The 26,487-nt window shown below is 44.9% G+C and overlaps 1 protein-coding gene across 2 annotated transcripts in view; it reads right to left on the bottom strand.

The window, feature by feature from the left end:
• LOC126101115 (proline dehydrogenase 1, mitochondrial-like) overlaps positions 1-26,487 on the bottom strand; it is a 290,120-nt gene that overhangs the window by 104,006 nt on the left and 159,627 nt on the right. For both annotated transcript variants that reach the window (XM_049911797.1, XM_049911798.1), the window contains exon 2: positions 18,599-18,807. In XM_049911797.1, the coding sequence (XP_049767754.1) occupies positions 18,599-18,807 (209 nt within the window). The remainder of the gene's footprint in view (positions 1-18,598; positions 18,808-26,487) is intronic.

The following is a 26,487-nucleotide window of genomic DNA, read 5'->3' on the forward strand; positions in this document are numbered from 1 at the left end:
TCTGCATTTCTCCTTGGTGTAGCAATTTTAATGGCCGGTAGTGTAGTTAACTCAGGTTGGTTCTCGTATATGCTATCTTTGTAGTGTGCGTTTTGCGAGACAGAAATAAATAACTATTTTGAAGCAACGTTTTGTATTCTTCCTCAATAAATACGTATATGGCGAGTTCCCAACAGTATGTCGTTCTCCTGTATGAAAATGGCCGGCGAATCACAACTGCGCAATTTGTTCGACGATTCCAGAAAAAGGCGATGGAAAACTTTCCCGCTGTCCCGATTTGGCGTAAAGTATTTTCCACCTGTTTTCGGACGTGAAGTGGTTGGTAGGACGTCGTGGGAAGCTGATATTTGAATTACCGTGAAGATTTGTGACTATATGTTTCTGTAGAAAAATGCTACCAGTATTTAAAATTGTTTTAATTCGCAGACAGTCAAGAGGCATACCTACTGCAGAGCGACTTCCATACGTGAAGTACAATTCATGGACTCCATATTTACGAGGGTACAAAAGTGGTAACATGAACGTTTAACTCGCCTGGAGCAGTATCATCCAAACATTCTAGACATATAGCTTACGATCCCGACGAAATAAATGGGTTTGTGTGGGGAGGGGGAAGATGGGAGATTACATACGGCCGGTTGGAGTGGAGTTGAGGAGACGACAAAACTTGTTGACATCAAGGAGGGTGAATGGTAACCTACCGGATGACAATTCATCTATAGCATACGTGTAGCATATGTGCAACGATTTCAGCCACACACGTTACGCATACACACACGCAGGAACGGCACGAGTTAAGTAGCATGTGGGTGTAGGGGTGGCCAAATGGTGACTCGGGTAACACGATAATGACAGGGCTGGTGCCGTTGGGGGGTGGACGGCGTGGGAAATAGGGTTGCGCGGTGACGGGTGACCGCGCACTTTGTCTACCCTTGTCGCAGATTTTATGGCGATGCTGGTTGTCAGGCCGATACTAGTGAAGACCATTTCAACTCCTAGAACCAACAACGCGTCGTAATTCTGTCACAGGCGCGTGGTTAGAGTGTGCCTTTCAGTAATTACAAATAAAACTTATTTATTGAAGAATGATTCTCGTGTGTGTTAATTAACATTTATATTTGTTAAAAATACGGAATTTATACACAAACTGGAACCAGCAACTGTGCAACTCCCAGATTTTTACATTATACAGTCAGGTACCAGAGTTGTTTATGACGCAGGGAAATGATTTGGTCTTCAAAAATTATTCTTTCGGGTCTCTTTTGAGAACTGCTTCTTACTATTTTAGCATACTTCTGTCGGACCAAAATCAAAGAAGGCCGACCCATAAGGTCCACTAACAAAAATTCCGGCGCCTTGTTCATTGGTGTCAACACGACATTACAATGATAACGTTACATATTTCATCACTCTTTTTCGCATTGTAAAATTCAAAAATGGTACACCAGCCACTGTCGCACTGTTTCAGCTATAACGGAATTCCATCTTCATTGTCTCATTGCTAATAAATCAAAATTCTATGTAAGTGTGCAGGCTTTTGTGGCCGTTGTCACTGAAGTCGAAATTTTCTGAGTTATTAGGCCGCGTCATGTTTCTTCTAATGCTAGCAGCAGTGGACACCATAAGATCCTGAGGATTTCCCAGAAGAGGGGTGGAAACGTCGATCATTTTAGAAGAAACATGACGCGGCCTCATAACCCAGAAAATTTTAACTGCAAATCAAAATTCATAACAAGAGGAACATCTATGGCATTATAATTACACCTTTTAGAGTGTGGTTTACTCGGCATAGCGAGAGTAGCTACATCTTGTAGCGGAAAACAAGGAACAAGCATGTCCCAGCCACGGAACTGTTGCTCACAACACTTCCTCGTGATTTACTTAAATACGTCTCGGCTCCACCTTCAGTGTCCTGCACTGCTTTCCTTTATCCTCTTGTTGCCCTTCTCGCTTCCTGCTTCCTGTTCCGCTCGCCTCCTGCACTTTTTGCCTCGGCAGGGGGCGCCTGCTGCCGTATCCCACTGCGGTGATGGGACACGCGGCTGGTTTCAACAACAGGCTGGCCTCTACGTTGCTTTCCGTTCACTCTGTTTCTGGAGTCGAGTGAAACGACCGAGTGACCAAGTATGAGGGCTACATCAGTTCCACGAGATTTTCTACTCAGTCTCCGTGTAGGGGACTTTTACTTACGTGCTGCTTCTTCAGTTTTTCCGGTTATACATCAGTGTACGACTGTTATTTGCATAGTTGTTCATACATGAGACATTAGTGCGACTACAATTTTTTTTTTTTTTTTTACATACAAATAACGTATCTTAGTTCAAGGGTAGATACAAGTATCGTAGTTCTAGCAGTGAATATTTATTTGGTTCGTTTTAAAAGCTTAATAAACTAGCTGCATTGTAAATTTATTATTAAATAAATGATCCATTTCTTAATTTACTGAAGGTCTGTGTATCTCCAGTTTGCACACATCTCCGGTAGTTCCCTTTCGGGACATTGTTGTGGGCCTTAATCCCTTCCTTTTTAACCGTGTACCGAGGCATCTTGGCAGTATTTTTCCACGTAAAATATTTCTCACCATTCGCTAATTTCCTATGAGTAGTTAACAAGTTCAGTATTCGCCTAGACGAATGTTTAGAAACAGCCTAAAAACGAGCCAGACTGGTCGGCAGATCTAAGCCTATAGACTGATTTCACCTGAAAAAAATTGTAGGAATTAACTCGATGCGCAAACCTACAACGGATTGTAAAGGTTTTCCCCACAGACTGCTATGAGGCGAAAGAAATGTATGAATGATAACCCGAACGATACATAAAACTATAACCGACCCAACAGATTTTCACTCGGCGGTTCTCGTAAACTACCTTCGCTTATAAGACTGAATGAATTAATGACTCAAACTGATAGGTAAAGTTACAACCGAATGTGCCGACTGTTTTCCGAGAACTGGTTGTAGGCGTGAGCCACATCCACTGGGAAGGAGCACGCGTGCGACGGTGGCGCCGGCGCTCCCGTGGCGGCTCGCTGCAAAAGAAACAAGAGACTGCGGGCGCAGCCAGACGGCAGCGGCGGCAGCGACAGGACGCTGCGCCGACAATCTCCCACTGGCGGGCCCATGTTTCCCCTCCCCTCCCTCACCCGAAACCGCAGCAGGAACAGCCGGCTGCCCCCCCCCCCGCTAAGAGCATCAATCCTCTAATCGCAGCCGCGTTTTCATCGCACCAATTATGCTCGCATCGTCTCCGAGTTGTGTACACCAATCTGGAAGTGGCCCGAACACAGGGAACTCTGACGGCGCCGGCTCGAGGCTACATCAGGATGGGGCACTGGTGTCTAGTCCCATCTGGCACTGTGTTCTTGCCTGCTAGGACTCGGTTGTGGGCGTCCACTGTCGTGTTGGAGCACAATTTCCGTTGGATTCTTGTCAGACTGAACATGTCTGAAACGGTTCTTCCGTTTGTTTGGAGCCTTCTGACTTGAACCTTTTCCGAATACATCCTCGACGATGACACCATCACTACCCCGAAACATCGTCACGAGTTTGCCAGCAGAAGCGGTTCCCTTAATTTCTCGTTTTCTGGTCAGGGCGAGTGCTGCTGCCTCTGGTGTTACGCACGGTGGTCGGTAACGGCACGGACAGACTGACCGCTACAGCTGCTTCCGCACTCCCAACACGCAGGCACCTTGAGGCCCACGGTAGTCACGTCCCACCACCACCGTCACACCAGCTCAGCTTCCTTAAAAATTCAGCTCCAACATCTACAACGGCAAACGTCTGAATACTTCACAAATTAATTGATGTGATAAAACATTCGACGTTATGCATGTAAAACCTCTATGAACGAAGACGCAAAACTTCAGTTACATTCAAAAAAATTTTCGTTTTAAAATTCAGTCTTGATCGCACCACGTATGCTACAAGAACATAGATGACCGGTTTCGGTCATATCACATGACCATCATCAGACCTGTAAAAAAAAAAAAATGGTTCAAATGGCTCTGAGCACTATGGGACTCAACTGCTAAAGTCATCAGTCCCCTAGAACTTAGAACTACTTAAACCTAACTAACCTAAGGACAGCACACACATCCATGCCCGAGGCAGGATTCGAACAGTCGACCGTAGCGGTCACGCGGTTTCAGACCTGCAATTTAATGTAGAAAGTAATAGAAACCTTACTAGATTGACATTACATATGACAAAATGCTTATAAGGATAAAATACAGTAAGACTTGTTATGCCCATGGCATCCTTCGAAGATGGTAGGTGGAGCACTCTTCTCAGCTGCTGTGACGTCAACTGGTGCCAGCATTGGCCAAACAGGCCGGAGTTTTACTATACGATACAAAGAACATACATCAGGTACCACAGGAGCAAAATCATTCTTATTATCAAAATACCAAATGTGAGATTAGTCAACACTTCAACGTTGGTAAGAGCCAAATACGTAACGGGGGGAAGGGGGGGGGGTGCTGACAAATTAGTTTTCCGAGTTGAAAAGTAACTCGTGGGGAAAAAAGAAGTTTGTTACTGACATTTCGCAACAGTTGACAACGTCTTTATGCATCTCCAGATGACATCGTCGCCGTTTATACACTTGGTGATCACTTTCGACAACGTCGACTTCCGAAATTACATTCTTTACTACCCTAAAGTAAAGTGGAGCGATCTCTCCTCTGTACTGTGTGTTCCGAGCAAAATTAAACTCCCGAAACGTCAACAAGGACACATCAAAACAGTGTGAAGTTTACCACCACAGTCAAATGTTCCCCTGGTGGTACACGATCTGTAGTGCTGCGCAGCGTCGCCAAAAACTTACCTCGCTTGTATCAATTTCGCGGATATTGTAATGCGTTTTTTACCACACCTCCACGTTGATCCAAAAGAAACGTGAAACGTAGGTTGTATGAAATAAACAGTTATGAAAAATACACAAAAACTGTCACTGCCGTAATAAAGAGAAGAATCAGTCTTACTATAACGGACACTATGTAACGATATCTGCCCTACTTATCAATCCACAATCTTGTACAACTCACACGCAAGGACGAGACGACGTTATCAAACACTGCTTGCTATCGCAACTGCAACACCACAATCACGGCAGACATCCAATACACGCTGAGGTACGCAGCTGACAATGTCGGCGCATCCACAAGAAACTGGGCAGGATAACCCCCCCCCCCCCCCCCCTACTTTCTGTATACAACGAAAGAGTACGCTGCTGGTTTCTGATCAAGAAATCTAATTTGAATGTGGGTTGTTTATGAGATGGTAGCGTTATTCCTGGTTTATGACGGAGAAATATCTACAGACAGATGTCTGAATTCGACAGCAACAAAATCGTGACCCATCGGTACAACGGTTTATCGTCTGTTCGTTGGGGCGGAATCCCTGTCATTTGGAAATGGAATCTATGGGGCCACGAGGGACGTACTCAACGCCATGTAGTGTCTCAGTGGTACCGAACGACCAGCGTCCGAGAGGCAAGATGTATGTTTCGCTCGGAAGTGTAGGATTGTAAAGTCCTTAGTCAGGAACTCGGACCGAGAGAGATGGTTAGGACACTGGACTCACATTCGGGAGGACGGCGTTTGAAACCCGCGACCGGCCATCCCGATTTAGATTTTCCGCGATTTCCCTAAATCGCTCCAGGTAAATGCCAGGGTCGTTGCTCTGAAAGGGACCGATAACCACGCTGAACCGACGGAACCAACCGACGCACCAAACTACAGGAACTGGGCTTGTTCACACAGTGTGGCCAGTATCCGCACGGACAGTGCGACGATATCTGGTGCATCACGTACCATCTGCACATCTGCATGGCGACCACTGGTTCAGCTTCTCTCGACGTGGCAGCACAGAGTGGCGTGTCAAAGTGATCCGCCCAATGGGAACGCTTGACACAGAAGAGTCCACGTCGTCTTTTCAGACTAGTGCCGCCTCCGAGTACAGCATCACGACGGACGTATCTAGCGTCTGGAGGTTGCTATGGTACCGAAAGTTTGCAGACTGTACTTGTTATCAGCAGTAAGCCTAGCACTTGGCATATTCGTATTGGGGGGGGGGGGGGGGGGGTGCCACTGGAGAAACACGCTATCGCGTCTGCTCCGCATGGCCAGCCGTAATTTAGACAGAAGCGTGTGATGTGATAAGAACAGCGACTGTGCCGTATCGTCGAGGTCTCCGTGAAGTTACCTCTCACAGAGATACCGCAAGACGACACACTGACCCCAGTGTCCTGAGACGCCTCAGTGCTCGGGGTGTTCGACTGTCGCCCACTGGAAACATCTGGTTACAGGTTACCGAGAGACTTAACACGCCACCACTAAATTCATGAAATCCGCCACAAAGTGGAAGCTGAATGGAATGTATCCGCATGTACCACACAAGCTCAGTTTGATGTGATTACGTAGGCTTTCCCGGCGTAATAAGTCTTGAAAGTCTCTTCGGGTTTGCTGCCGGATCCTAAAATCAACTTGACTCGATGTTTCGGCGATCCAACTGTTCCCCATCTTCAGGAAAGGCTGCTTCTGCTGATGAGTCCCGCTGAGAACTAACACTAGGTTGCAAATCGACGTCCTATATAGGTCACCGTTCAGTACACGGCGCATGCGCAACTTGCATACCACCGAACAGCTTGCAAATTTAATCGTGGATTGTTATTCTGTGCTGTATACGCCGCAGTTTTAATGGCCAACAACAAGAATAAACAGCTCTCAACGCTGTCATTTCAAAACTGTAGTGCCAGATAAGGTAATTTCTAGGCCTCGGTCTGTTGTTCAGTGGCACTGTTAACTAAGATTTCCAAACAAACACGCCATAACGTCCAGTCGGCAACGGTCTGGCGGCGTAGCCCCGGCTGTCTCGGGAAAGAGGACAGCACACGGTGACCGCGACCCAACAGCACGCACGCCCTGCTGATTATCTGTTAATTGCGGCTCTCGCTGGCAATTTGCTCCTGTGAGCCCGGGCACTCGACACAAGAAACCTTGTGAACTATAGCTTGCAGGAGCAACACGTGGAAGGTACGGCGGCAGCAGTAAAGCATTGATCTTACGACTGGGGAGCTTCCACGCCCGTACAGTAGACGAGAACTACTCTTAAGAATATGATAAACGTGGGCGAGTTCGCAGGCCCCTATTTTCAGTCAACAGTCCAGTATTCAGTTCCGATTCCTTCACTGGCGATCGATAGCCGTGACACCATACCCGCTGTTTGCTCATTATCCAGTTCTGTGTGCTTTCCCTGGCTGTCGTAAACAGTGACACCATACTGGGTGAATCACCTGAAGCTAGAACCGTTAATGCTGGGGAAATGGAAAGTGCTACTGATGTGCGGTTTTCGCAGAATAGATTAGTAGTCAGGGCCTCGTATTGTTAGTCAATGAGCAGATTGTAATAATATTTAGAAAGTGTATTTTTGTGCAAACATGAGATCTTCTACGTGAGGCAATGCCTACTGATATTAACAGACTAAAAGTAGAGCAAATTAGAATGTCAGTGGTGAAACTTCCTGGCAGATTAAAACTGTGCGCTGGAGTGAGACTCGAACTCGGGACCTTTGCCTTTCGCGGGCAAGTGCTCTACCATCTAAGTTACCCAAGCACGACTCACGCTCCGTCCTCACAGCTTTACTTCCGCCAGTACCTCGTCTCGTACTTTCCAAACTTCACAGAAGCTGTTCTGCAAACCTGGCTAAGCCATGTCTTCGTAATATCCCTTCTTCAAGGAGTGCTAGTTCTGCAGGGTTCGCAGAAGAGCTTCTGTGAAATTTGGAAAGTACTAGACGAGGTACTGGCGTAAGTAAAGCTGTGAGGACGGAGCGTGAGTCGTGCTTGCGTAGCTCAGCTGGTAGAGCACTTGCCCGCGAAAGGGAAAGGTCCCGAGTTCGAGTCTCACTCCAGCGCACAGTTTTAATCTGCCAGGAAGTTTCATATCAGCGCACACTCCGCTGCAGAGTGAAAATCTCATTCTAATGTCAGTGGGGTTTGTTACAGGATTCTAGTGCGAGTAGTTTACGGGATATCTTTATTTGGAAAAGTTTCCACCTCGACACTTTTTTGTGCAATTAAACGTGTGTAGTTGCTAGGTATGATGTTACATCTGCTTACAGTCTGCTTGTGCGTTCCTTGAGTGCATTGCGATTTGCCAGTCAATGTGTGACAGTCCAAGCAGTAGGTGGTGACTGGACGACGCATTAATCACTGCAGAACAAGCCGACGTGATAATGGTCTATGGAGAGCGTAGAAAGCATGCAGTTCATTATTGCACGGTGTATACGGCAAGATATCCCGACAGGCGTCAACCACCTCGGCAATTACTTAACCTGTTCCATCAGTAATGTTAAAGTCGCCAGTATAACACTTAGAAAACGTAACAGGAGGAAACAAGTGACCACAGAAGAGGGTGAAATTAACGTTCTCGCTGTTGTTGCCGTTGGTTCGCCCGTTAGCTCTCTCGCGTAATCGCACGTGGAAGCGGCACGAGTCATGCAAGTGTCCAACGCATTCTCCATCGACATGGGTTCCACCCTTTCACATCTCTCCCTCAAGAGCTGAATGGAAACTATTATGAGAATAATGTTAAGTTATGCACATGAGCATTAAGAGAGGATACTCCAGATGTATGACGTATCTTGTTTAGTGCTGAAGCCACATTTACCAATCATGGCCAGGTAAACCGCCGAATTGTGTAAAGGCTGTCGTCTACACAACTACACGGCTTCCAGGGGCAACGAAAATTTGACTTTCCATACAATTAGTGTCAGAATATAAAAATTTGAAATGCTGTCTTTTCTTATCATTAAGATTTGTGATCTTGTGCTTAGCACAGTAAGACAGGTAATGAAGTTAGGAACTGGGGACACGCCTCGAGTAAGGGTAAAGCCCGCCCGGTGTGACTGACTGCTTTCCGGGCGGGAAGGCGTGCCGGACCCCGGTGTCGAGGTCCAATGTGCCGGCCAGTCTGTAGATGGTTTCTAAGGCGGTTTTCCATCTTCCTCGGCGAATGCGGTCTGGTTCCCCTTATTCCGCCTCAATTACACTATGTCGGCGCTTGCTGCGCAAACATGTTCTCCAAGTACGCATACACGATAATTACTCTACTACGTACACATTGGGGTTACACTCGTGGGGTGTGAGAGGTTCCTAGGGCGAAGAGAGGGGGGGGGGGGGGGGGGACGGTCCAATGAGGGCCGAACCGCACAATAATCCTGGGTTCGGTGTGAGGAGGCGGTGAGGTGGGTGGACTGATGTAGCCTGTCGTGGGGTTGTGAACCACTGAGGGCTACGGCGGGGACGGAGCCTCTGCGTCGTTTGTAGGTGCCCACTTCCCTACCCTACAAAAAATGGTTCAAATGGCTCTGCGCACTTTGGGACTTGACATCTGAGGTCATCAGTTCCCTAGAACTTAGAACTACTTAAACCTGACTAACCTAAGGACATCACACACATCCACGCCCGAGGCAGGATTCGAACCTGCGACCGTAGCGGTTCCAGACTGCAGCGCCTAGAACCGCTCCGCCACACCGGCCGGCCCTACCCTACAATACAATACAATACAATACAATACAATACAAGGGTAACTCAGGTCGCGCAGTTTACTCAGACTTTTACTGTGACGTCCGTGTAGCAGTCGTCGACCCGAAGACTGTTCTGAACACCACGGTGCTTTTACTAGCCTCTGTCCTGTTGGAGGTGGTATGCCGTTGCCTTATTTTGGCTTTATCATCCAGTATTTGAGCGACTCCCAACAAACTGCATACATAATTTCGAACCTTTACGAAACTTTTTATCGCTGATACCTCCCCTGCAAAATTGTGAAACAAACTTCGTGCAACAAAACTTCAGCATCAGACGCGACGTTTTAATTTATTTCTTCTGCACTAGAAAAACTACTGGCAACTCATTTTGCCGACAGTATCCACGTACACCACCGAAAGTGCCTGCAAAATTATATCACTGTAGGAGACGCAGTTCAAGAGATATGGCGTCATGAAGAACGAGATGCGTGAAGAACGGAGCGGAAAATTATCGAAACTATAGTCAAGCAGTGCTGGATAACACCCAGGAGTGGGTGGGTGGGTGTGTGGGGGTGGGGTGTTATTCCTGAAAGATCAATATCCTATATTACCAGTTCTTCCAACTGCAGATAATTCTGTGGAACAATTTTTGTCTCTGCTGTCTATTCTAATTTTGTTTCCAGTGCAATTGCTGGGTGTCATTTTTATTTTTGAAGCCTCTGAAAAACCGGTTGCACCTGAATATGTTTTATTTACGGCTCTATGTTTGTGCTAAATCTGAGAACAATTGCTTCACTCCTTGTGACTGAGGCGCTAAACTGGGACTGGACAAGCAGTTGTCGGGTGGGGGGTATAGAGTGGGGGGGAGGGAGGGGTAGATCCGGCCGTGTCCTGTTCAGCCCCTGGCTCGCCCTTCACTGGCCGCGGAGTCACGTGTCGTGTCGTCGCACGACACACGGAATGCGCAACTTTTTTGCGACGTTGGCACTCCTGACAGCACCTAAATCCGTCAGCCATGACGCACGGGGTGGGCTGAGCAGCCGCGCTGCCAAGCAATTACACCTCAAGGTTCGTCCCGCTTCACAAATACCCGTTTACCTTATTTTTACTCCGACAGGTAGCTGCTATAGCGCATTCATTTACAGGCTGCCTTGCAGTAACGTAGAGTCCCACTGCGCCACTCACTGCGGTCCGATTGTGGGTAGGGTAGGGTAGAGAGAGAGAGAGAGAGAGAGAGAGAGAGAGATGCAGTGAACAGCGCGCAACACTGCTGCATCTCGCATTCCTGTAAGAGTCACGGCGTTCACATTAAACAGCTTGCTGGAGGCGAAAACAGTCTCGGAAACCGATTTTCGACGACGTGCCGACATGGCGGGCCTGTCGGTCACAGTTTTGCTGCTCTTGCAGTGGCCGAGATTACTGTATATGTAAGGGGCCTGTTACGCATTAACAGGCGAACCTCGTATCCAGTAATCGATTTTACTAGCCCTACGAAATATCTGTTTCCGCGAGTGACCCCGTTTTACAGGAAAGCTGTCTGGATATCAAGTGTTACCACCAATTGCGTCCCGATTTATGGTGTACGTAGGATTTGGCCAGAACGAAAGAGACAGTTGGGGGCTTAAGGTGTCCGAGAGTATAGGAAAACTAATAGCACTCTTAGCGCGGGTCGGGCAAACTTTGACCCATTTACGATAATATGAGGATCGTGCGGTAAAGTTCACACGCAGAAACTATTGTCGTCTTTCACGTTACGTACAATGCAAATAAATTTAATAATGCTGAATATATTTTACTTTTTAATGGAGAATAATTTCGGATTGCAAATACATTTACAGGGAGCGATGTTGACGCGTATACGAGAACTTCATGTATGAAGTTAGATGCTTTCTTTATTTTACAGTTGATTATTTTACTTGTGCTGGAGCGATATTCACCGTAAAAACAAGAGATGCAATAATTTTTCTTCCACAGGTTGTAAACGCTGTGTTTTTACAATTACATCGTTGTTTTAAAGCTTTTTTGAGAAAAAAAATTATGATTTCTATTCATAACAGGTTCTCTCTCATCGCAGTCTGGCAACAAACCACACGCAATGCATAATTTCACTAAATATTAGTGAAAATAGTTCGTGATGTACAGTGGAATGTACTTTCACGCAGTCTTCTCGGGATGTGGTTATTTTTCTCTTTCTATGAGAGGAGGGCTGCTCCTGAGCTTCCAGATCAAATTCTTTACCTGACGTTAAAAACATACATCGCAGGGTTGCACTAGTGAAGTGCAACTGAGGAGAAACCGATCTTGGAAATTTATTTACGAATCAAAATCTCCTGTGCCTTTCATTTTCGTGCGTTTTAAGAAAAAAAATTTAATACAATATATTGAGCATTATTACAGTTTATTACGCAACGCAAAAGTTGGAAATAAAGTTTCTCGAGCGGTTCTAGGCGCTTTAGTCAGGAGCTGCGCGGCCGCTACGGTCGCCGGTTCGAATCCTGCCTCGGGCATGGATGTGTGTGATGTCCTTAGGTTAGTTAGGTTTAAGAAGTTCTAAGTTCTAGGGGACTGATGACCTCAGAAGTTAAGTCCCATAGTGCTGAGAGCCATTTGAACCAGTTTTTGAAATAAAGTTTCTGCACAAGAATTCGCTCTCACGACCCTCTGATTACCGTTCTGCAGTCTTCCCGCTGTGCCAAACGCTGCTTGGGAACTATGCTAACATAAATGGGTCACGCCTCTCCCAACCAGAGCTGAAAGTGCTGGTTTTTTTTTCTGAACGCTTGACCACCTGCAGCTCGCGCTTCTGCCACTTTCGTATCTGCCCGAGCGCTGCACACACCAGAATATGGACGGCGACGGGGATGGCGGTGCGTCGACGACTGGGAGCTGGGATCGGAGCCCTCGTGGGTAGGGTCAGGCCATTAGTACGTTATCATAATTAGCAAGGAAGAGAAGACCGATTTCCTTATGGATGTCTGTGAACGTGTATTGAAGAGGAGGGGAACGTCGTTCGAGAACAGATGCTTAAAAATCTTATCCATAGAAATTAGTGCGCGCAAAACTATAGCGTCACACTATTATTGAGATATAGTGGAAAATATGTTTACTGTTTCCATTCACAACTTACGTAGTTCCATGACGCGTTTCAGACGCTTAAACCTCCCATCACGCGGATTTGTGTCGATTAATACTACACGTACGCGTTGTGTTGAGACTTTGGGGTAGCCTGCGGCACATGGCTCATTTTTTGTGGAGGTCTCTGATTGACTGGATGAACGAAAATATAGATGTACTATTAACAGCACCTGCACTGGTCAAAGGGTCCTTTGCTATGTTACGTTACATACACCATACCACACTTCGTAAATACAATTTTGAAAAAAAAAAATCTCAGAGCAATGTGAAGAACTTAGGTCGCATGGATGAACAGAAATATGCAGTACTGTTTTTCTGGGGGAACGCTGGGGGATGCGTACCCCTAAACTTTCTCGTCGACAAAGTAATTTTTTTACGATATAGAGAACTCGGAAGAGTGCCAGAGATTTATTTCACGGACGTAAAATTTTTATTCAATTTTTTCGTGTTGGAAATTGAAATACGAACGACACCAGTGCAGTTTTTGGTGGGAAAAGCGATGTCATTGATTGTTTCAAGCATTTAAAAGCTGCGGCAACAGTTCTCGACAACTGATTCGCTCGCAGCCAGTTCGACAAGCATGTAGTGCCTTCGCCCGCTAATAGTGGCGATGGTAGTGCTAAACAGATATGCGTACGCTCAAATCTCATGCTTCATTTGGGGTGATGTATACTGAAGTGTTCGATACCACTCTTTCTTGTATGTGTGTTTCTAGGTATCGCCTGCTTCATTTGAGCTGTAAAGTCAATTGAAGAGTTCGATACCATATTTTTTGTAGTTCGACATGTTGATGACGTCATGGCTAAAAGCAGACGGATGGTATCCCATGCTTCAGTTATTAATAATTTTCGCTGCATTATATCCCATGTCGGAGTACCCTCAAACTTTTTTTTAGAAAAAAAGCAGTAGAAATATCAATGAAAAATAGTTCTAGTGGCCACAGAGTATTTTATGTCAAGTTTACGAAGAATCTGTGACCACTCTAAGTGCTTTTTCTTTCCTATATTTTCGTTCATACTCTGAAAGACCTCCACAGAACTATGAGCCATGTACTGAAATAGTGTTTTGTTTTTCCTCTCCTTCTACTAAGACTGTGCCACAGAATACCATTTACTGCAAAATCTTAACCCAACACACGTGATATCAATCCATATAACGCTACCTGATAACGGATGTTTACGTGTCTGGAAGGCAGCTTGGAAATAAAAAGTGGCCCCTAACAGTAAACCAGTTGCTTCATTCGAACATTTACGCACACCAACATCCTGGAGATCTGGTTCAAATGGATCTGAGCACTATGGGACTTAACATCTGGGGTCATCAGTCCCCTAGAACTTAGAACTACTTAAACCTAACTAACCTAAGGACATCACACACATCCATGCCCGTGGCAAGATTCTAACCTGTGACCGTAGCGGTCGCGCGGTACCAGACTGTAGCGCCTAGAACCTCTCGGCCACCCCGGCCGACTGGAGATCTGGCATGGCTACAAAAGATACGACTAAGTAAATAAAGACAGACACCTATTCCCGTGCACTGTTACCAAATGTTTTATCACCAGCCACTGATTGTGTACGAGAGCTGTGCTACGAGAAGACAGGCTGGGTGTACCTGTTTATTATGTATAATAATGATGAAATGCTCTGCTCTTCGATTAAATGACACATGCATAACTGCTTATCGTGAGCCCAATATTACTTCTTTTCCTTCAGTCCAGGCGCAATCATTTCGTCTGCATTAACCCATTTTTTTTAACAAGCAGGAATCAACCTGACAGCTGAAATGCAACAGAACGTTTACAAGCAGCTAAAATCTGTAGTGGTTGCTCAAAACCGGCAGATACATCCACATTTCCGGAATGGATACCGCAGCGTTTCCAAAGCCAAGCAGTTCGAAGTGGTAGCGTGGAAAGACAGGTTTTCGGAGCCGTTGTAAATGCACTGGTTGGTTCCTTAAGAGGCAGTGTACTAAAGAATTATTTCGACGCGTCGCGTAGAGAGCCGCTGCTGCAGAACACAGGGACCGTTAGGGCTTTAACACCCGTTCGACAGAGGTCAAAACTAACAGGGGTCATTTTCAGAAGAAGGAACCCTGCGTTCCCCTTAATGGATTTAAGGAAACCAAGCAAAATCCAAGCCTGGTTGCTTAAATTCGATTTACTACAAAAAGAGGAGTAATCGGGAAAGCGAACAGACCCTCACTCGCTTTGAAGGACCGCCAAGGTTCCGCCACAAACGCGAGTCTTAAATCTGTTAATGAAGTTTACGACAAAATACCACAAAGAGCTCGCTTTAAGCGTACAATACTCGCAGGGGTTAAAGGGACAACAGCTGAGAAGAATTACATATGCCAGAAAATGTCGGATGAAGGTTTTGGCGACGGTTTCCAAAGTACGAGAACCTCTTCTTCCCCGTCCATCTACTCTATACTCTACCGCCCCCCCCCCCCCCGTTCCCCTAGGCCAAATCTTGACACTGGTGTGGATGGACTCAACTGGAAGACTTGCATTACTGCCATTTTTTTTGGAGTTAACTACACAGCACAGAAAGGAACAGCAACACTGTGCATCGCAAGCTGCTCGAAAGGAGTGTCGCACGTGATATAAAAACCTCACTTCTTTCTGGTTTCTCAGAAAGGTCCAAGGACCTACGCGTGCAACTAGCAGTAGTTGATTTATTGTATTATGTAACATATTTTGTACTGTCATATGATGATTTTTCCTCCCATGTGTGAAGCAGAGCTTACTCCGCGATATGCGGAAGATTGTAAATGTAGGAGCCTACACTGGAACTTTTGTTTCACGGTGTCGAATATATCGTGTTCACAGCTCTCAAGGAATGCATTTTGGAGACCATGTTTAGCAGACTTTTTTTACATAGACTGACGATTCCTGTAATGTCTATGAATACTAAACTGTTCCTCCTGGGACACGCTGTGTAATAATTTTTTAGATTATACGCGAAAAATAGCCGTAGGTCTAAAGAATAGTATACATAGTTTGGACAGTTTGTAGTACTCTGTCTCCGTTTACAATATGTAAAATATCTTGGTAGCTATCTGCTACTGTACGTTTCTGTTCTGAACGTTTACTATGGTCAATAGTTCACGATATGTTGCATGATGCTTAATGGTTTTAGTAAAGTGTTAGATGCCATACTATGTCATCATAAGCGCACTTCTGTACAGTTATTTTATAGCTTTGACTTACGTTCTGTTTCGATTATTTTGACTTTTCACAACTCGTTTTGAAGTGTGTGGCAGCTGAGTCTGTTGTAATACATATTCTAATAAGTTATGTGCGCGAGTTTCTGCATAAGAGCAGAACAAGAAATCCGCGAGTAAAAGTTATTTCTACATTCACTACTGTCTAAGAAAAAGGAATATCACTAACTGAAAGTTGTGTGTGTTTACGTATAGCGGCAAAGGCACCAGAATAATGCGACAGTTTGCACGTCGTAAACATCACGTTTAAGTGTCAAAATACACGAAAAGCGAACTTGACAAGGGAATCATTTACCGAAACGTCTCGCTGGCGATAGCAGCAAATATTATTTTGCAAACAAACGGGACCATTGTTTCTGCAATCGGAAGCTTCAGCAAGGATTTCTAACGGATAAAATGAAATTGTACAACTTGTTTCAGTTTCCAAAAAAAAGAAAGTGTGTCCTCGATTACATGTCTGAACGCTGTTAAACATACTGTGAATTTGTCTGCCTTGCGGCGTCTTGCTCAGGGAAGTACGTTGTTGTTGTTGATGTTGTTGTTGTGCTCTTCAGTCCTGAGACTGCTTTCATGCAGCTCTCCATGCTGCTCTATCCTGTGCAAGCTTCATCTCTCATCCCTCTGAATCTGCTTAGTGTATTCATCTATTGGTCTCCCTCTACGATTTTTACCCTCCACGCTGCCCTCCAATGCTAAATTTGTGATCCCTTGATGCCTCAGAACATGTCCTACCAATCGGTCCCTTCTTCTTGTCAAGTTGTGCCACAAACTCCTCTTCTCCCCAATTCTATTCAATACCTCCTCATTAGTTATGTGATCTACCCATCTAATCTTCAGCATTCTTCTGTAGCACCACATTTCGAAAGCTTCTATTCTTGTCCAAACTATTTATCGTCCATACATGCCTACACTCCATACAAATACTTTCAGAAACGACTTCCTGACGCTTAAATCTATACTCGATGTTAACAAATTTCTCTTCTTCAGAAACGCTTTCATTGCCAGTCTACATTTTATATCTTCTCTACTTCGAGCATCATCAGTTATTTTGCTCCCCAAATAGCAAAACTCATTTACTACTTTAAGTGTCTCATTTCCTAATCTTATTCCCTCAGCATCACCCGACAATTCGACTACATTCCATTATCCTCGTTTTGCTTTTGTTGATGTTCATCGTATATTTCAAGATACTGTCCATTCCGTTCAACTGCTCTTCCAAGTCCTTTGCTGTCTCTGACAGCATTACAATGTCATCCGCAAACCTCAAAGTTTTTATTTCTTCTCCATGGATTTTAATGCCTACTCCGAACTTTTCTTTTGTTTCCTTTACTGCTTGCTCAATATACAGATTGAATAACATCGGGGAGAGGCTACAACCCTGTCTCACTCCCTTCCCTACCACTGATTCCCTTTCATGTCCCTCGTCTCTTATAACTGCCATCTGGTTTCTGTACAAATTGTAAATAGCCTTTCGCGGCCTGCATTTTACCCCTGCCACCCTCAGAATTTGAAAGAGTATTCCAGTCAACATTGTAAAAAGCTTTCTGTAAGTCTATAAATGCTAGAAACGTAGGTTTGCCTTTCCTTAATCTATTTACTAAGATAAGTCGTAGGTTCAGTATTGCCTCACGTATTTCAACATTTCTACGGAATCCAAACTGATCTTCCCCGAGGTCAGCTTCTACTAGTTTTTCCATACGTCTGTAAAGAATTCTTGTTAGTATTTTGCAACCGTGACTTATTAAACTGATAGTTCAGTAATTTTCACATCTGTCTATACCTAATTCTTTGGATGGGAATTATTATATTCTTCTTGAAGTCTGAGGGTATTTCGTCTGTCTCATACATCTTGCTCACCAGATGCTAGAGTTTTGTCAGGACTGGTTGTCCCTAGGCCGTCAGTAGTTCTAATGGAATGTTGTCTACTCCCGGGGCCATGTTTCGACTCAGGTCTTTCAGTGCTCTGTCAAACTCTTCACGCAGTATCATATCTCCCATTTCATCTTCATCCTCTTCCATTTCCATACTACTGTCGGAAAGTACATGACCCTTGTATAGACCCTCTATATACTCCTTCCACCTTTCTGCTTTCCCTTCTTTGCTTAGAACTGGGTTTGCATCTGAGCTCTTGATATTCATACAAGTGGTTCTCTTATCTCCAAAGGTCTCTAATTTTCCTGTAGGCAGTATCTATCTTACTCCTAGTGAGATAAGGCTCTACATCCTTACATTTGTCCTCTAGCCATGCCTGCTTAGCCATTTTGCACTTCCTGTCGATCTCATTTTTGAGACGTTTGTATTCCTTTTTGCCTGCTTCATTTACTGAATTTTTATATTTTTTCCCTTCATCAAGTAAATTCAATATATTTCTTCTGTTACCCAAGGATTTCTACTAGCCCTCGTCTTTTTACCTACTTGATCCTCTGCTGCCTTCACTACTTCATCCCTCAGAGCTACCCATTCGTCTTCTACTGTATTTCTTTCCCTCACTCCTGTCAATTGTTCCCTTATGCTCTCCCTGAAAGTTTGTACAACCTCTGGTTTAGTCAGTTTATCCGGGTCCCACCTCCTTAAAGTCCCACCTTTTTGTAGAAGTACGTAACCCGTGGAATAGTGTAGATGGGCGGGCAGCGGCTACTGCTGCAGCGCTTCCCCCTGCTACTGCTACTGTGTGTACGGATCGGCAACAGCGGCCGCTGCTACGGACTACTCACTCGACTTCGCGGCGCTCGGCCTCCTCCTGGCTGATGTCCTCCTCCACCGAGTAGTCCAGGATGGGCTTGACGCCGAAGGAGCGCAGCCGCTCCAGCGTGGGCCGGATGCGGATCTGGTCCTCGCCGGCGACGAAGTGGCCGTAGAAGGTGCCCTTCATGAGCGCGCGGAACAGGCGCTCGCCCAGAACGCTCTTCGCGATCTTCATTAGCTGCAACACACACACACGGCCATGTGGCGCCTCACTAAAGCGACAACTCTGTACACAGAGGGAGGGAGGGAGGGAGGGAGGGAGGGGGGGGGGGCGAGGAATCTGTGAAAAGGAGCAACAAATCTTGCAGCGAGACTTACGCTGCACGATTTGGAAGATGAGATTAAAACGAATGCAAGAGCCAATGGGTACGTCTATTTACTGATCAAAATCGTTTACGTGGAGCTTCCAGTGTACACTGAAGCTCCAAAGAAACTGGTACAGGCATGCCTATTCAAATACAGGCAGAATACGGCGCACGGCCATCAGCAAGTGTCGGCGCGCGAACCATTCAACGAAACATCATCGATTTGTCCTTTCGGAGCCGAGGGCCCACTCGTGTACGCTTGATGACAGCAAGAGACAAAGTTTACGCCTCGCCTGCGCCCGTCAACCCGACATTGGACTGTTGATGGCTGGAAACAAGTTGCCTGGGTGAACGAGTCTCGTTTCAAATTGCATCGCGCGGATGGACGTGGAGACAACCTCACGAATACGTGAACCCTGCATGGCAGCAGGGTACTGTTCGAACTAGTGGAGGCACTGTAGTGGTTTGGGGCGTATGCAGTTGGAGTGATATGCGACTCTGACAGGTGTCACGTACGTGAGCGACTTTGGCAATTCCAGCAGGGCCGGCCGCGGGGGTCTAGCGGTTCTGGCGCTGCAGTCCGGAACCGTGGGACTGCTACGGTCGCAGGTTCGAATCCTGCCTCCGGCATGGGTGTGTGTGATGTCCTTAGGTTAGTTAGGTTTAAGTAGTTCTAAGTTCTAGGGGACTTATGACCTAAGATGTTGAGTCCCATAGTGCTCAGAGCCATTTGAACCATTTGACCCAATTCTAGCAGGCGAATGCTACTCCCCACACGTCCACAAGTGCTACAGCGGGACTCCAGGAACACTCTTCTGAGTTTAAACACTTCTGCTGTCCACCAAACTCTCCAGACATGAGCATTATTGAGCATATCTGGGATGCCTTGCTACGTGCTGTTCGGAAGAGACCTCCACCCCCTGGTACTCTTACGGATTTATGGACAGCCCTGCAGGGTTCAAGGTGTCAGTTCCCTCCAGCACTAATTATGGCATTTGTCGAGTTCACGCCGCATCGTGCTCGCGGAGGTCCTACACGATATTATGCACGTGAACCAGTTTCTGTGGCTCTTCGGTGTATATATGTCCTACGATGGCACAGTCAGATAACTCTTTTTTTCGTTTTGTGGTAAACTAGTCAGCATCATTAATATTTCGCACGCATCTTATTAGTCACTGCATGTACAGAATCTACTTTTCCAAGTACAAGCATTTTTCTACACTGCTGCGTAATTCATCAAGCTAACACGCCCATTATGTTTCCAAATGAATAAAGGCAGCAGTGTCGTACTGAAGTGTTCATTGACCACCCCTAAGTGTTTTTTAAAACATTGACAACTGCTTAATCGTTCTAAAAAACTATTTTCTGCAAAAAGACTACTCGAAAAATCGAGTCTCGCCCATCACATGCATCTACACAATAAGTAAAGTTCGAAGACTTTACCTAAATGTTGTAGGAGAAGAGACTAACGCGATTACGGCCGAAATGTCTGCCTGCATACAGTTATTATATCCACAACGTCAAAACTTCTTACAAAAGTGAGACGCCATTTAATTTCTAATAGGTTTTGATTGCTACAAAGGATTCGAGCGAGTGACGTGTCACTTCCGATATTCTAAAACCACAGATTTTATTTAATAAACGTCGGCGCGTAGCCGTAGAGTCCTCAATGAAAGTCAAGATATGGGTTTAATACTCTCCATTTCGGTGTCCACGTTGTCTTTCATTCTTGATCACTTCTCCGGCGTTATTTCAGTACCAAGTTTGCTCCCTTGAGGAATCTGCGAGTGTCGGGAGCGCTGAAGAGCAAGGGCACAACATTCCTGCAAGTTAACGTCTGCTGACACAGCCGTTCCACTGCTGTGTGGCATCAACAAGTAGGCCGTGACGCGGACAGGAATAGCTCTCCACTAGCACAGCAGTGGCGGCACGCGATGAGGGGCGTGCACGAGAGAGAGAGAGAGAGAGAGAGAGAGAGAGAGAGAGATCTACTGTAACTGTAGTGCGCGCTCTCGCTCTGGGTTTCCACAGACCGCTCAGCGAACCTCACTGCGGTTTATTTCTGCGCAACACCGGACCGGGTTACGCGACAAACTGTTGCGTTTGGACACAAATTTACGCTTTAAAGAGTTACAATAATCGCAGCGAAGAACTTCAAGCTTTGCAAGTGGCGTCAGACGAGTTTTTTGTCTAATCTAATGTAGTAATAATGGCGACGCAGGTAGAGAAGAGGCGAAATCCATTTAGCGAAGCAACAGTCGCAATCTGTCAAGTCACCAGCGTGCAGATAGATATATGGCGTCAACATCAACGAATTCTTTTGGTCGTCATGTAGATATTATTTGCGGTAAGACACGCGTTAACTTTACCTGCAGCCTAGTTTTGTTTATATGCCATTTCAAACCGATTATTTCTTGCATATTAGTTTCAAATGGATACAAAGGAATACAGTGCAGAATTAATTGTTACAATTTTTTTTTTTTTACCAATGTAGATTCACAGGAACTGCGTGGAGTTTTGCTAAGAACCGGCTCCTTCACGTTCAACTGTTATCAAATCAGCGGCTGCAGTGAAGTGTGACCCTACATCTGTTGTTGATAGATTTACGCGCAGGGCGTCTCTGTTCCAAACCACAGATAAAGTGCACAGTATGGCGCTGGACTATCTTTAAAGGCTACCGAACATTTTACGCGGAGACGTAACAATGAGGAATCTTAGAGCAAGATAGGCTAAGGCTTGCTTAGTGCTGACCAAAATGAAAAGAGGAGACAGTGACACTCTGAAGAACTGGGGGTTTTTGTTTTTCGTTTGCTATTTCTAAATGTAGGTGAGACCTGTGCCTACGACGGCACGCTTGAAATAAAATGGCAATGTAAGAAGTGGATGCAAGATAGCAACAGAAAGATTTTTCCTTCTAAAGCGATCACGAGCGATGTTTTCTGCGATGCAGACGGAATTACTGTTATTGATATTTCATCAGTTAAAACGACACAAAATACGCGAGACGCTGCCGGCACTGGAAACGGAAGAAGTTGTTTTTAGTCATGAACTCAAATACGGTTTGTCAATGAGGAACCCACCAGATGATATAGGGCACGCATTTCACACGTTGTGCCGTCATCTGTCGACTGTGCAAAGACTGGGTTATGCAGCTTTCCAAGCTAGTCTACCCTGCAGCCTGTTTACCGTAGTCACGCCTTCGTCTGTGCCCTTTACACACTTCTTGCTGCCTCAGGACAAGCCCTATATTTTGACAGATAATAGTGATTAGTAACTGAGCCAGTCATTCCTGCACACGTACGCACCATTATGAAAAATACAGCTGAGTTTGCTATTTTACCTGAAGGAACGCGCGCAATAAAAATAGCTGACATACGAATGAAATACCGACTACACTATTTCAGTGAGAAACAACCTTAGTCTGTTCCATTGCACTTCCACTAAAGCAGCCTCGAGATCTACTTTCCACCCCTGCAAAGGGGACTGTGCAAAACTGGTGGACGTTTTAGAAATTGTGTGTTCTGCTCTGACGCGAGAACACACATAACAGGCCCCTGCTACTTGTGGTGTTGCAATATCTGAAGCTGTTCCAACGCCTGTTTTGCCGCCGTCACGAAATATGATAAGTTGAACCTTTTGTTTCGATAAATGATAAATAATTTTTTTATATTAAATGTGCTTTACAAAATGTTTTGTGGTTTTACTGTTTGTTTCACGTTCGACGTGAAGCTTTGGCGGATCTTATGGTGCAGTTTACAAACGTTGAGATGCCAGACTGTGTTATTCCCACCAGACAACCAATCTCTCAAAAGAATATGCTTTGACCTGTCAACACGCAGCTGACAATTGTTCGGAGAAAGAAAAGAGAGACATATGTTCCATGTCGTAGATAATCTTTTGTCAGTTCAACAACACGCATGTTTTCTTGCAGAACTTTGTAAATTAATGTAACTTAATTACGTGGCAACAATATTTACGTATATTGCAATCATTGTAAAGTGTTCATTATTAATTTGTTGTTGCACGATGAGTTATTACTGAAGCCCTTTTTACTTGTAATTATTGAAATTTATCTATTTCAGAGGTAATTGTGAAGCCACTGATTTATCTCAACCATAAAGAAAATTGAGATTCGGCAAGTAAATGATGTTGTGCTGTGTCAGATTTACGACGACAGGATTTCATGAAGTAGGGGTGACTGCAGCACAGTGGGCATATTTTCTGTTTTAGAATATTTTGTGTCGAAATTTGATAATATCTGTGGATTGCTTCACGGCATACAGGAAGCCCATACCATCTATTATCTATATTAATGTTTTGTTTTGATAAAAGCTTTACAAACTGAATAACTGACAGCAAAATGACGCGAAAATCCGTACTCTACCCCAGTCATTGGCGTGAGGCACAGTGGAAAAAAAAGGGAGAGAGAGAGAAGCCGCACATAGCCTGGAAACATTTATTTTTCTTAATACAAATTATGTGATACATTCAATTTGTAAATAATAAAATCATTGGACAACGTAAGTATCCCTGTCAGTAGGATGTACAAACATTTCTACAGTTATTTTAGTGCGGCCAATTGTGGAAGGCTTTGGTAGTCTACAAATGACATGTGTGAAGTTAATGTCATGTGGTTCTTCATCTGCAGCAAGCGTAAAAGTCTGTCCAACTTACATGACCTCTACAGATAAGTCACAACAATTGTAGTGCTTTCCTTTTTATTATTGGAACTGACATCACTACGAAATAGCGGAGTCTGATTTCCTCTTCTCTTGGAGCTCAGTTTCCATGTGAAATTCTTCTTCGTTGTCAGGACTGTCTTCGCCGCCACGCGTCTGAAGAGCAGCAGAGCCTCCACGAGCCGCTCTCTGGCTGGAGTCGCCCTCTCACACTTTTAGGATTGGGCTTATTGGTTGGTTGATGTCGCATTTTCGCCATTTTTCCTCCCTATTTTCACTTTCTAGAGGCTGCTGTTTCTCTGCGGTACAAATAAGAATTCTTGTTCTTCCTCTTTATCTTCTGTGCTGAGCTGTTGTCTTACAGGCGGTTGCTTTTGAAAGTCTTTAATTTCCTTCGGTGATACGAAGCGTGTCTAACTATTTAAGCAGCTGCCAAATGCAGGCAGACTTGCAAATGGAGCAGTGCTTGCGCTGTTGATGTCTGTCATATCTGCCCTGTTGGTACCATTATCAGTACATTTCGGACTACTGCAACTTTTTACCATTATATTTGCAAGACAACTAACCTTTCAAGAGTTTGTGTAGGGACGTTGTATTGTTTTGCTGCTGCCAGAACTTTCATGAAGCTTATTGTCCACAGCTTTCTTCACTTTTTCTGCAGTTGTTAGATCAAAAGTAGTAGTTCTCTCTCTCTATCGAAACATTTTTGTTTCCTGCGTATATGGTCACTGTGGCCCATAAAAAAAAAGAAAAATCTGCTCTGCCCCATACCACATGAGCACATCTGAACACATTTATTCAGTCACAACAGAAGTTGTATTTTCCAGCCTGTGCTATGGAGAGAGAATGCCCATGTAAACGGCTTTATTTTGTCAATATTTGGTTTCTACAGCACTTTAGTACCAATCATTTCTACAGAAGTCGCAAAACTGGCAGCTGGAGATAGTAACACAACAGTCACAGCTTCAATACTCCAGCGTCATTTAGCCATCTAGGTTTCACAGAGACTGTAGGCGACATGTGCAGAACTCTGCTGTCATCCTGACAGTCACATATTTTATATAATCAACTGCTTAGTGTACCCAACTGTTCACGGTGGCCCTGTCTCCCCTAGTGTGTGCTGAGAGTACGTATGAACAATGTATTAAAGGAAACAAGAAGTTAATCATCACTAACTGACCTGGAAAGAAAGACATTTAAAGGCTAAAACGCTGTTCTTCCTTTAGTGAAATAACCAATTTGAAATTCAGAAAGCATTTCAAATCGCTGCGCTTCCAGGTTCAGTCACTGTGTATTGCTGGATGTCATATCAAAGCAATTAACGATTTCAAGAATGAAACTTCCTGGCAGATTAAAAGTGTGTGACGGAGCGAGACTAGAACTCGGGACCTTTGCCTTTCGCGGGCAAGTGCTCTACCATCTGAGCACCAAGCACGACTCTTGCCCCGTCCTCACAGCTTTACTTCTGCCAGTACCTTGTCTCCTAGCTTCCCAACTTTACAGAAGTTCTCCTGCGTACCTCACAGAACCAGCACTCCTGAAAGAAAAGATATTGCGGAGACATGGCTTAGCCACAGCCTGGGGGATGTTTCCAGAATGAGATTTTCGCTCTGCAGCGAAGTGTGCGCTGATATGAACGGGGTGTGAGTCGTGCTTAGGTAGCTCAGATGGTAGAGCACTTGCCCGCGAAAGGCAAATGTCCAGAGTTCGAGTCTCGGTCCGTCACACAATCTGCCAGGAAGTTTCAAATCAACGCACACTCCGCTCCAGAGTGAAAATCTCATTCTCGGAACTTCATGAATGTTCCGCTACTTGGATGTTAGCAAAAAAAGGAGATATTGAGCGCCGTATTCTTTAAATATATTTGAAGTATGAATATGCAACCTTTATAGATCTTCGAAATTTTCTTCATGAATCTGCATAGCATCGTTTTTCCGAAGATAATTTATGCACAAGAGACAGCACTAAACGTGCCGTCTCAGAGAACAGCACCGTAGAGTTGAACACGGTGTCTCAGGAGGAATGGCCAATATCGAGCCATATGATAGGAAAGATCACTCGAAGCAAAATGTGCAGTAAATGTGGGTTCCAAAATGCGTAACTTACGACCTATGGGCTCTCGCTCATCTTCGCTATTGCGCAACACATCTGTTCCATGGAAAAGGTGCTCATACCTCTTAAACGTATGCTCTTTAGAGCCCATGTTTAGTGGACAATTTTTTCTTGTTCGGTGAATACTACCTCCTTCCAAAGTATGGAAAGAAAAAAAAGCTTGCAGTAGAAAAGATTTGTTTCATAGTACTGAAGATAAAATGGTGCTAACAGCGCTTGAAGCATGATTTTTAGGGCTTATGTCCACTTGCATGAATATCAAGAGCTCAGGTGGAAACCCAGTTCTAAGCAAAGAAGGGAAAGCAGAAGGGTGGAAGGAGTATATAGAGGGTCTATACAGGGGCGATGAACTTGACAATATGATGGAAATGGAAGAGGATGTAGGTGAAGATGAAATGGGAGATATGATACTGCGTGAAGAGTTTGACGGAGGAATGAAAGATCTAAGTCGAAACAAGGCCCCGGGAGCAGACAACATTCCATTAGAACTACTGACAGCCTTGGGAGAGCCTGTCCTGAGCAAGATGTATGAGACAGGCGAAATACCCTCAGACTTCAAGAAGAATATAATAATTCCAATGCCAAAGAAAGCAGGTGTTGACAGATGTGAAAATTACCGAACTATCAGTTTAATAAGTCATGGCTGCAAAATAGTAACGCGAATTCTTTACAGACGAATGGAAAAACTAGTAGAAGCCGATCTTGCGGAAGATCAGTTTGCATTCCGTAGAAATGTTGGAACATTTGAGGCAATAGTGACCC

Source organism: Schistocerca cancellata, chromosome 9, assembly GCF_023864275.1.
Source record: "Schistocerca cancellata isolate TAMUIC-IGC-003103 chromosome 9, iqSchCanc2.1, whole genome shotgun sequence".
Classification (NCBI taxonomy): Eukaryota; Metazoa; Arthropoda; class Insecta; order Orthoptera; family Acrididae; genus Schistocerca; species Schistocerca cancellata.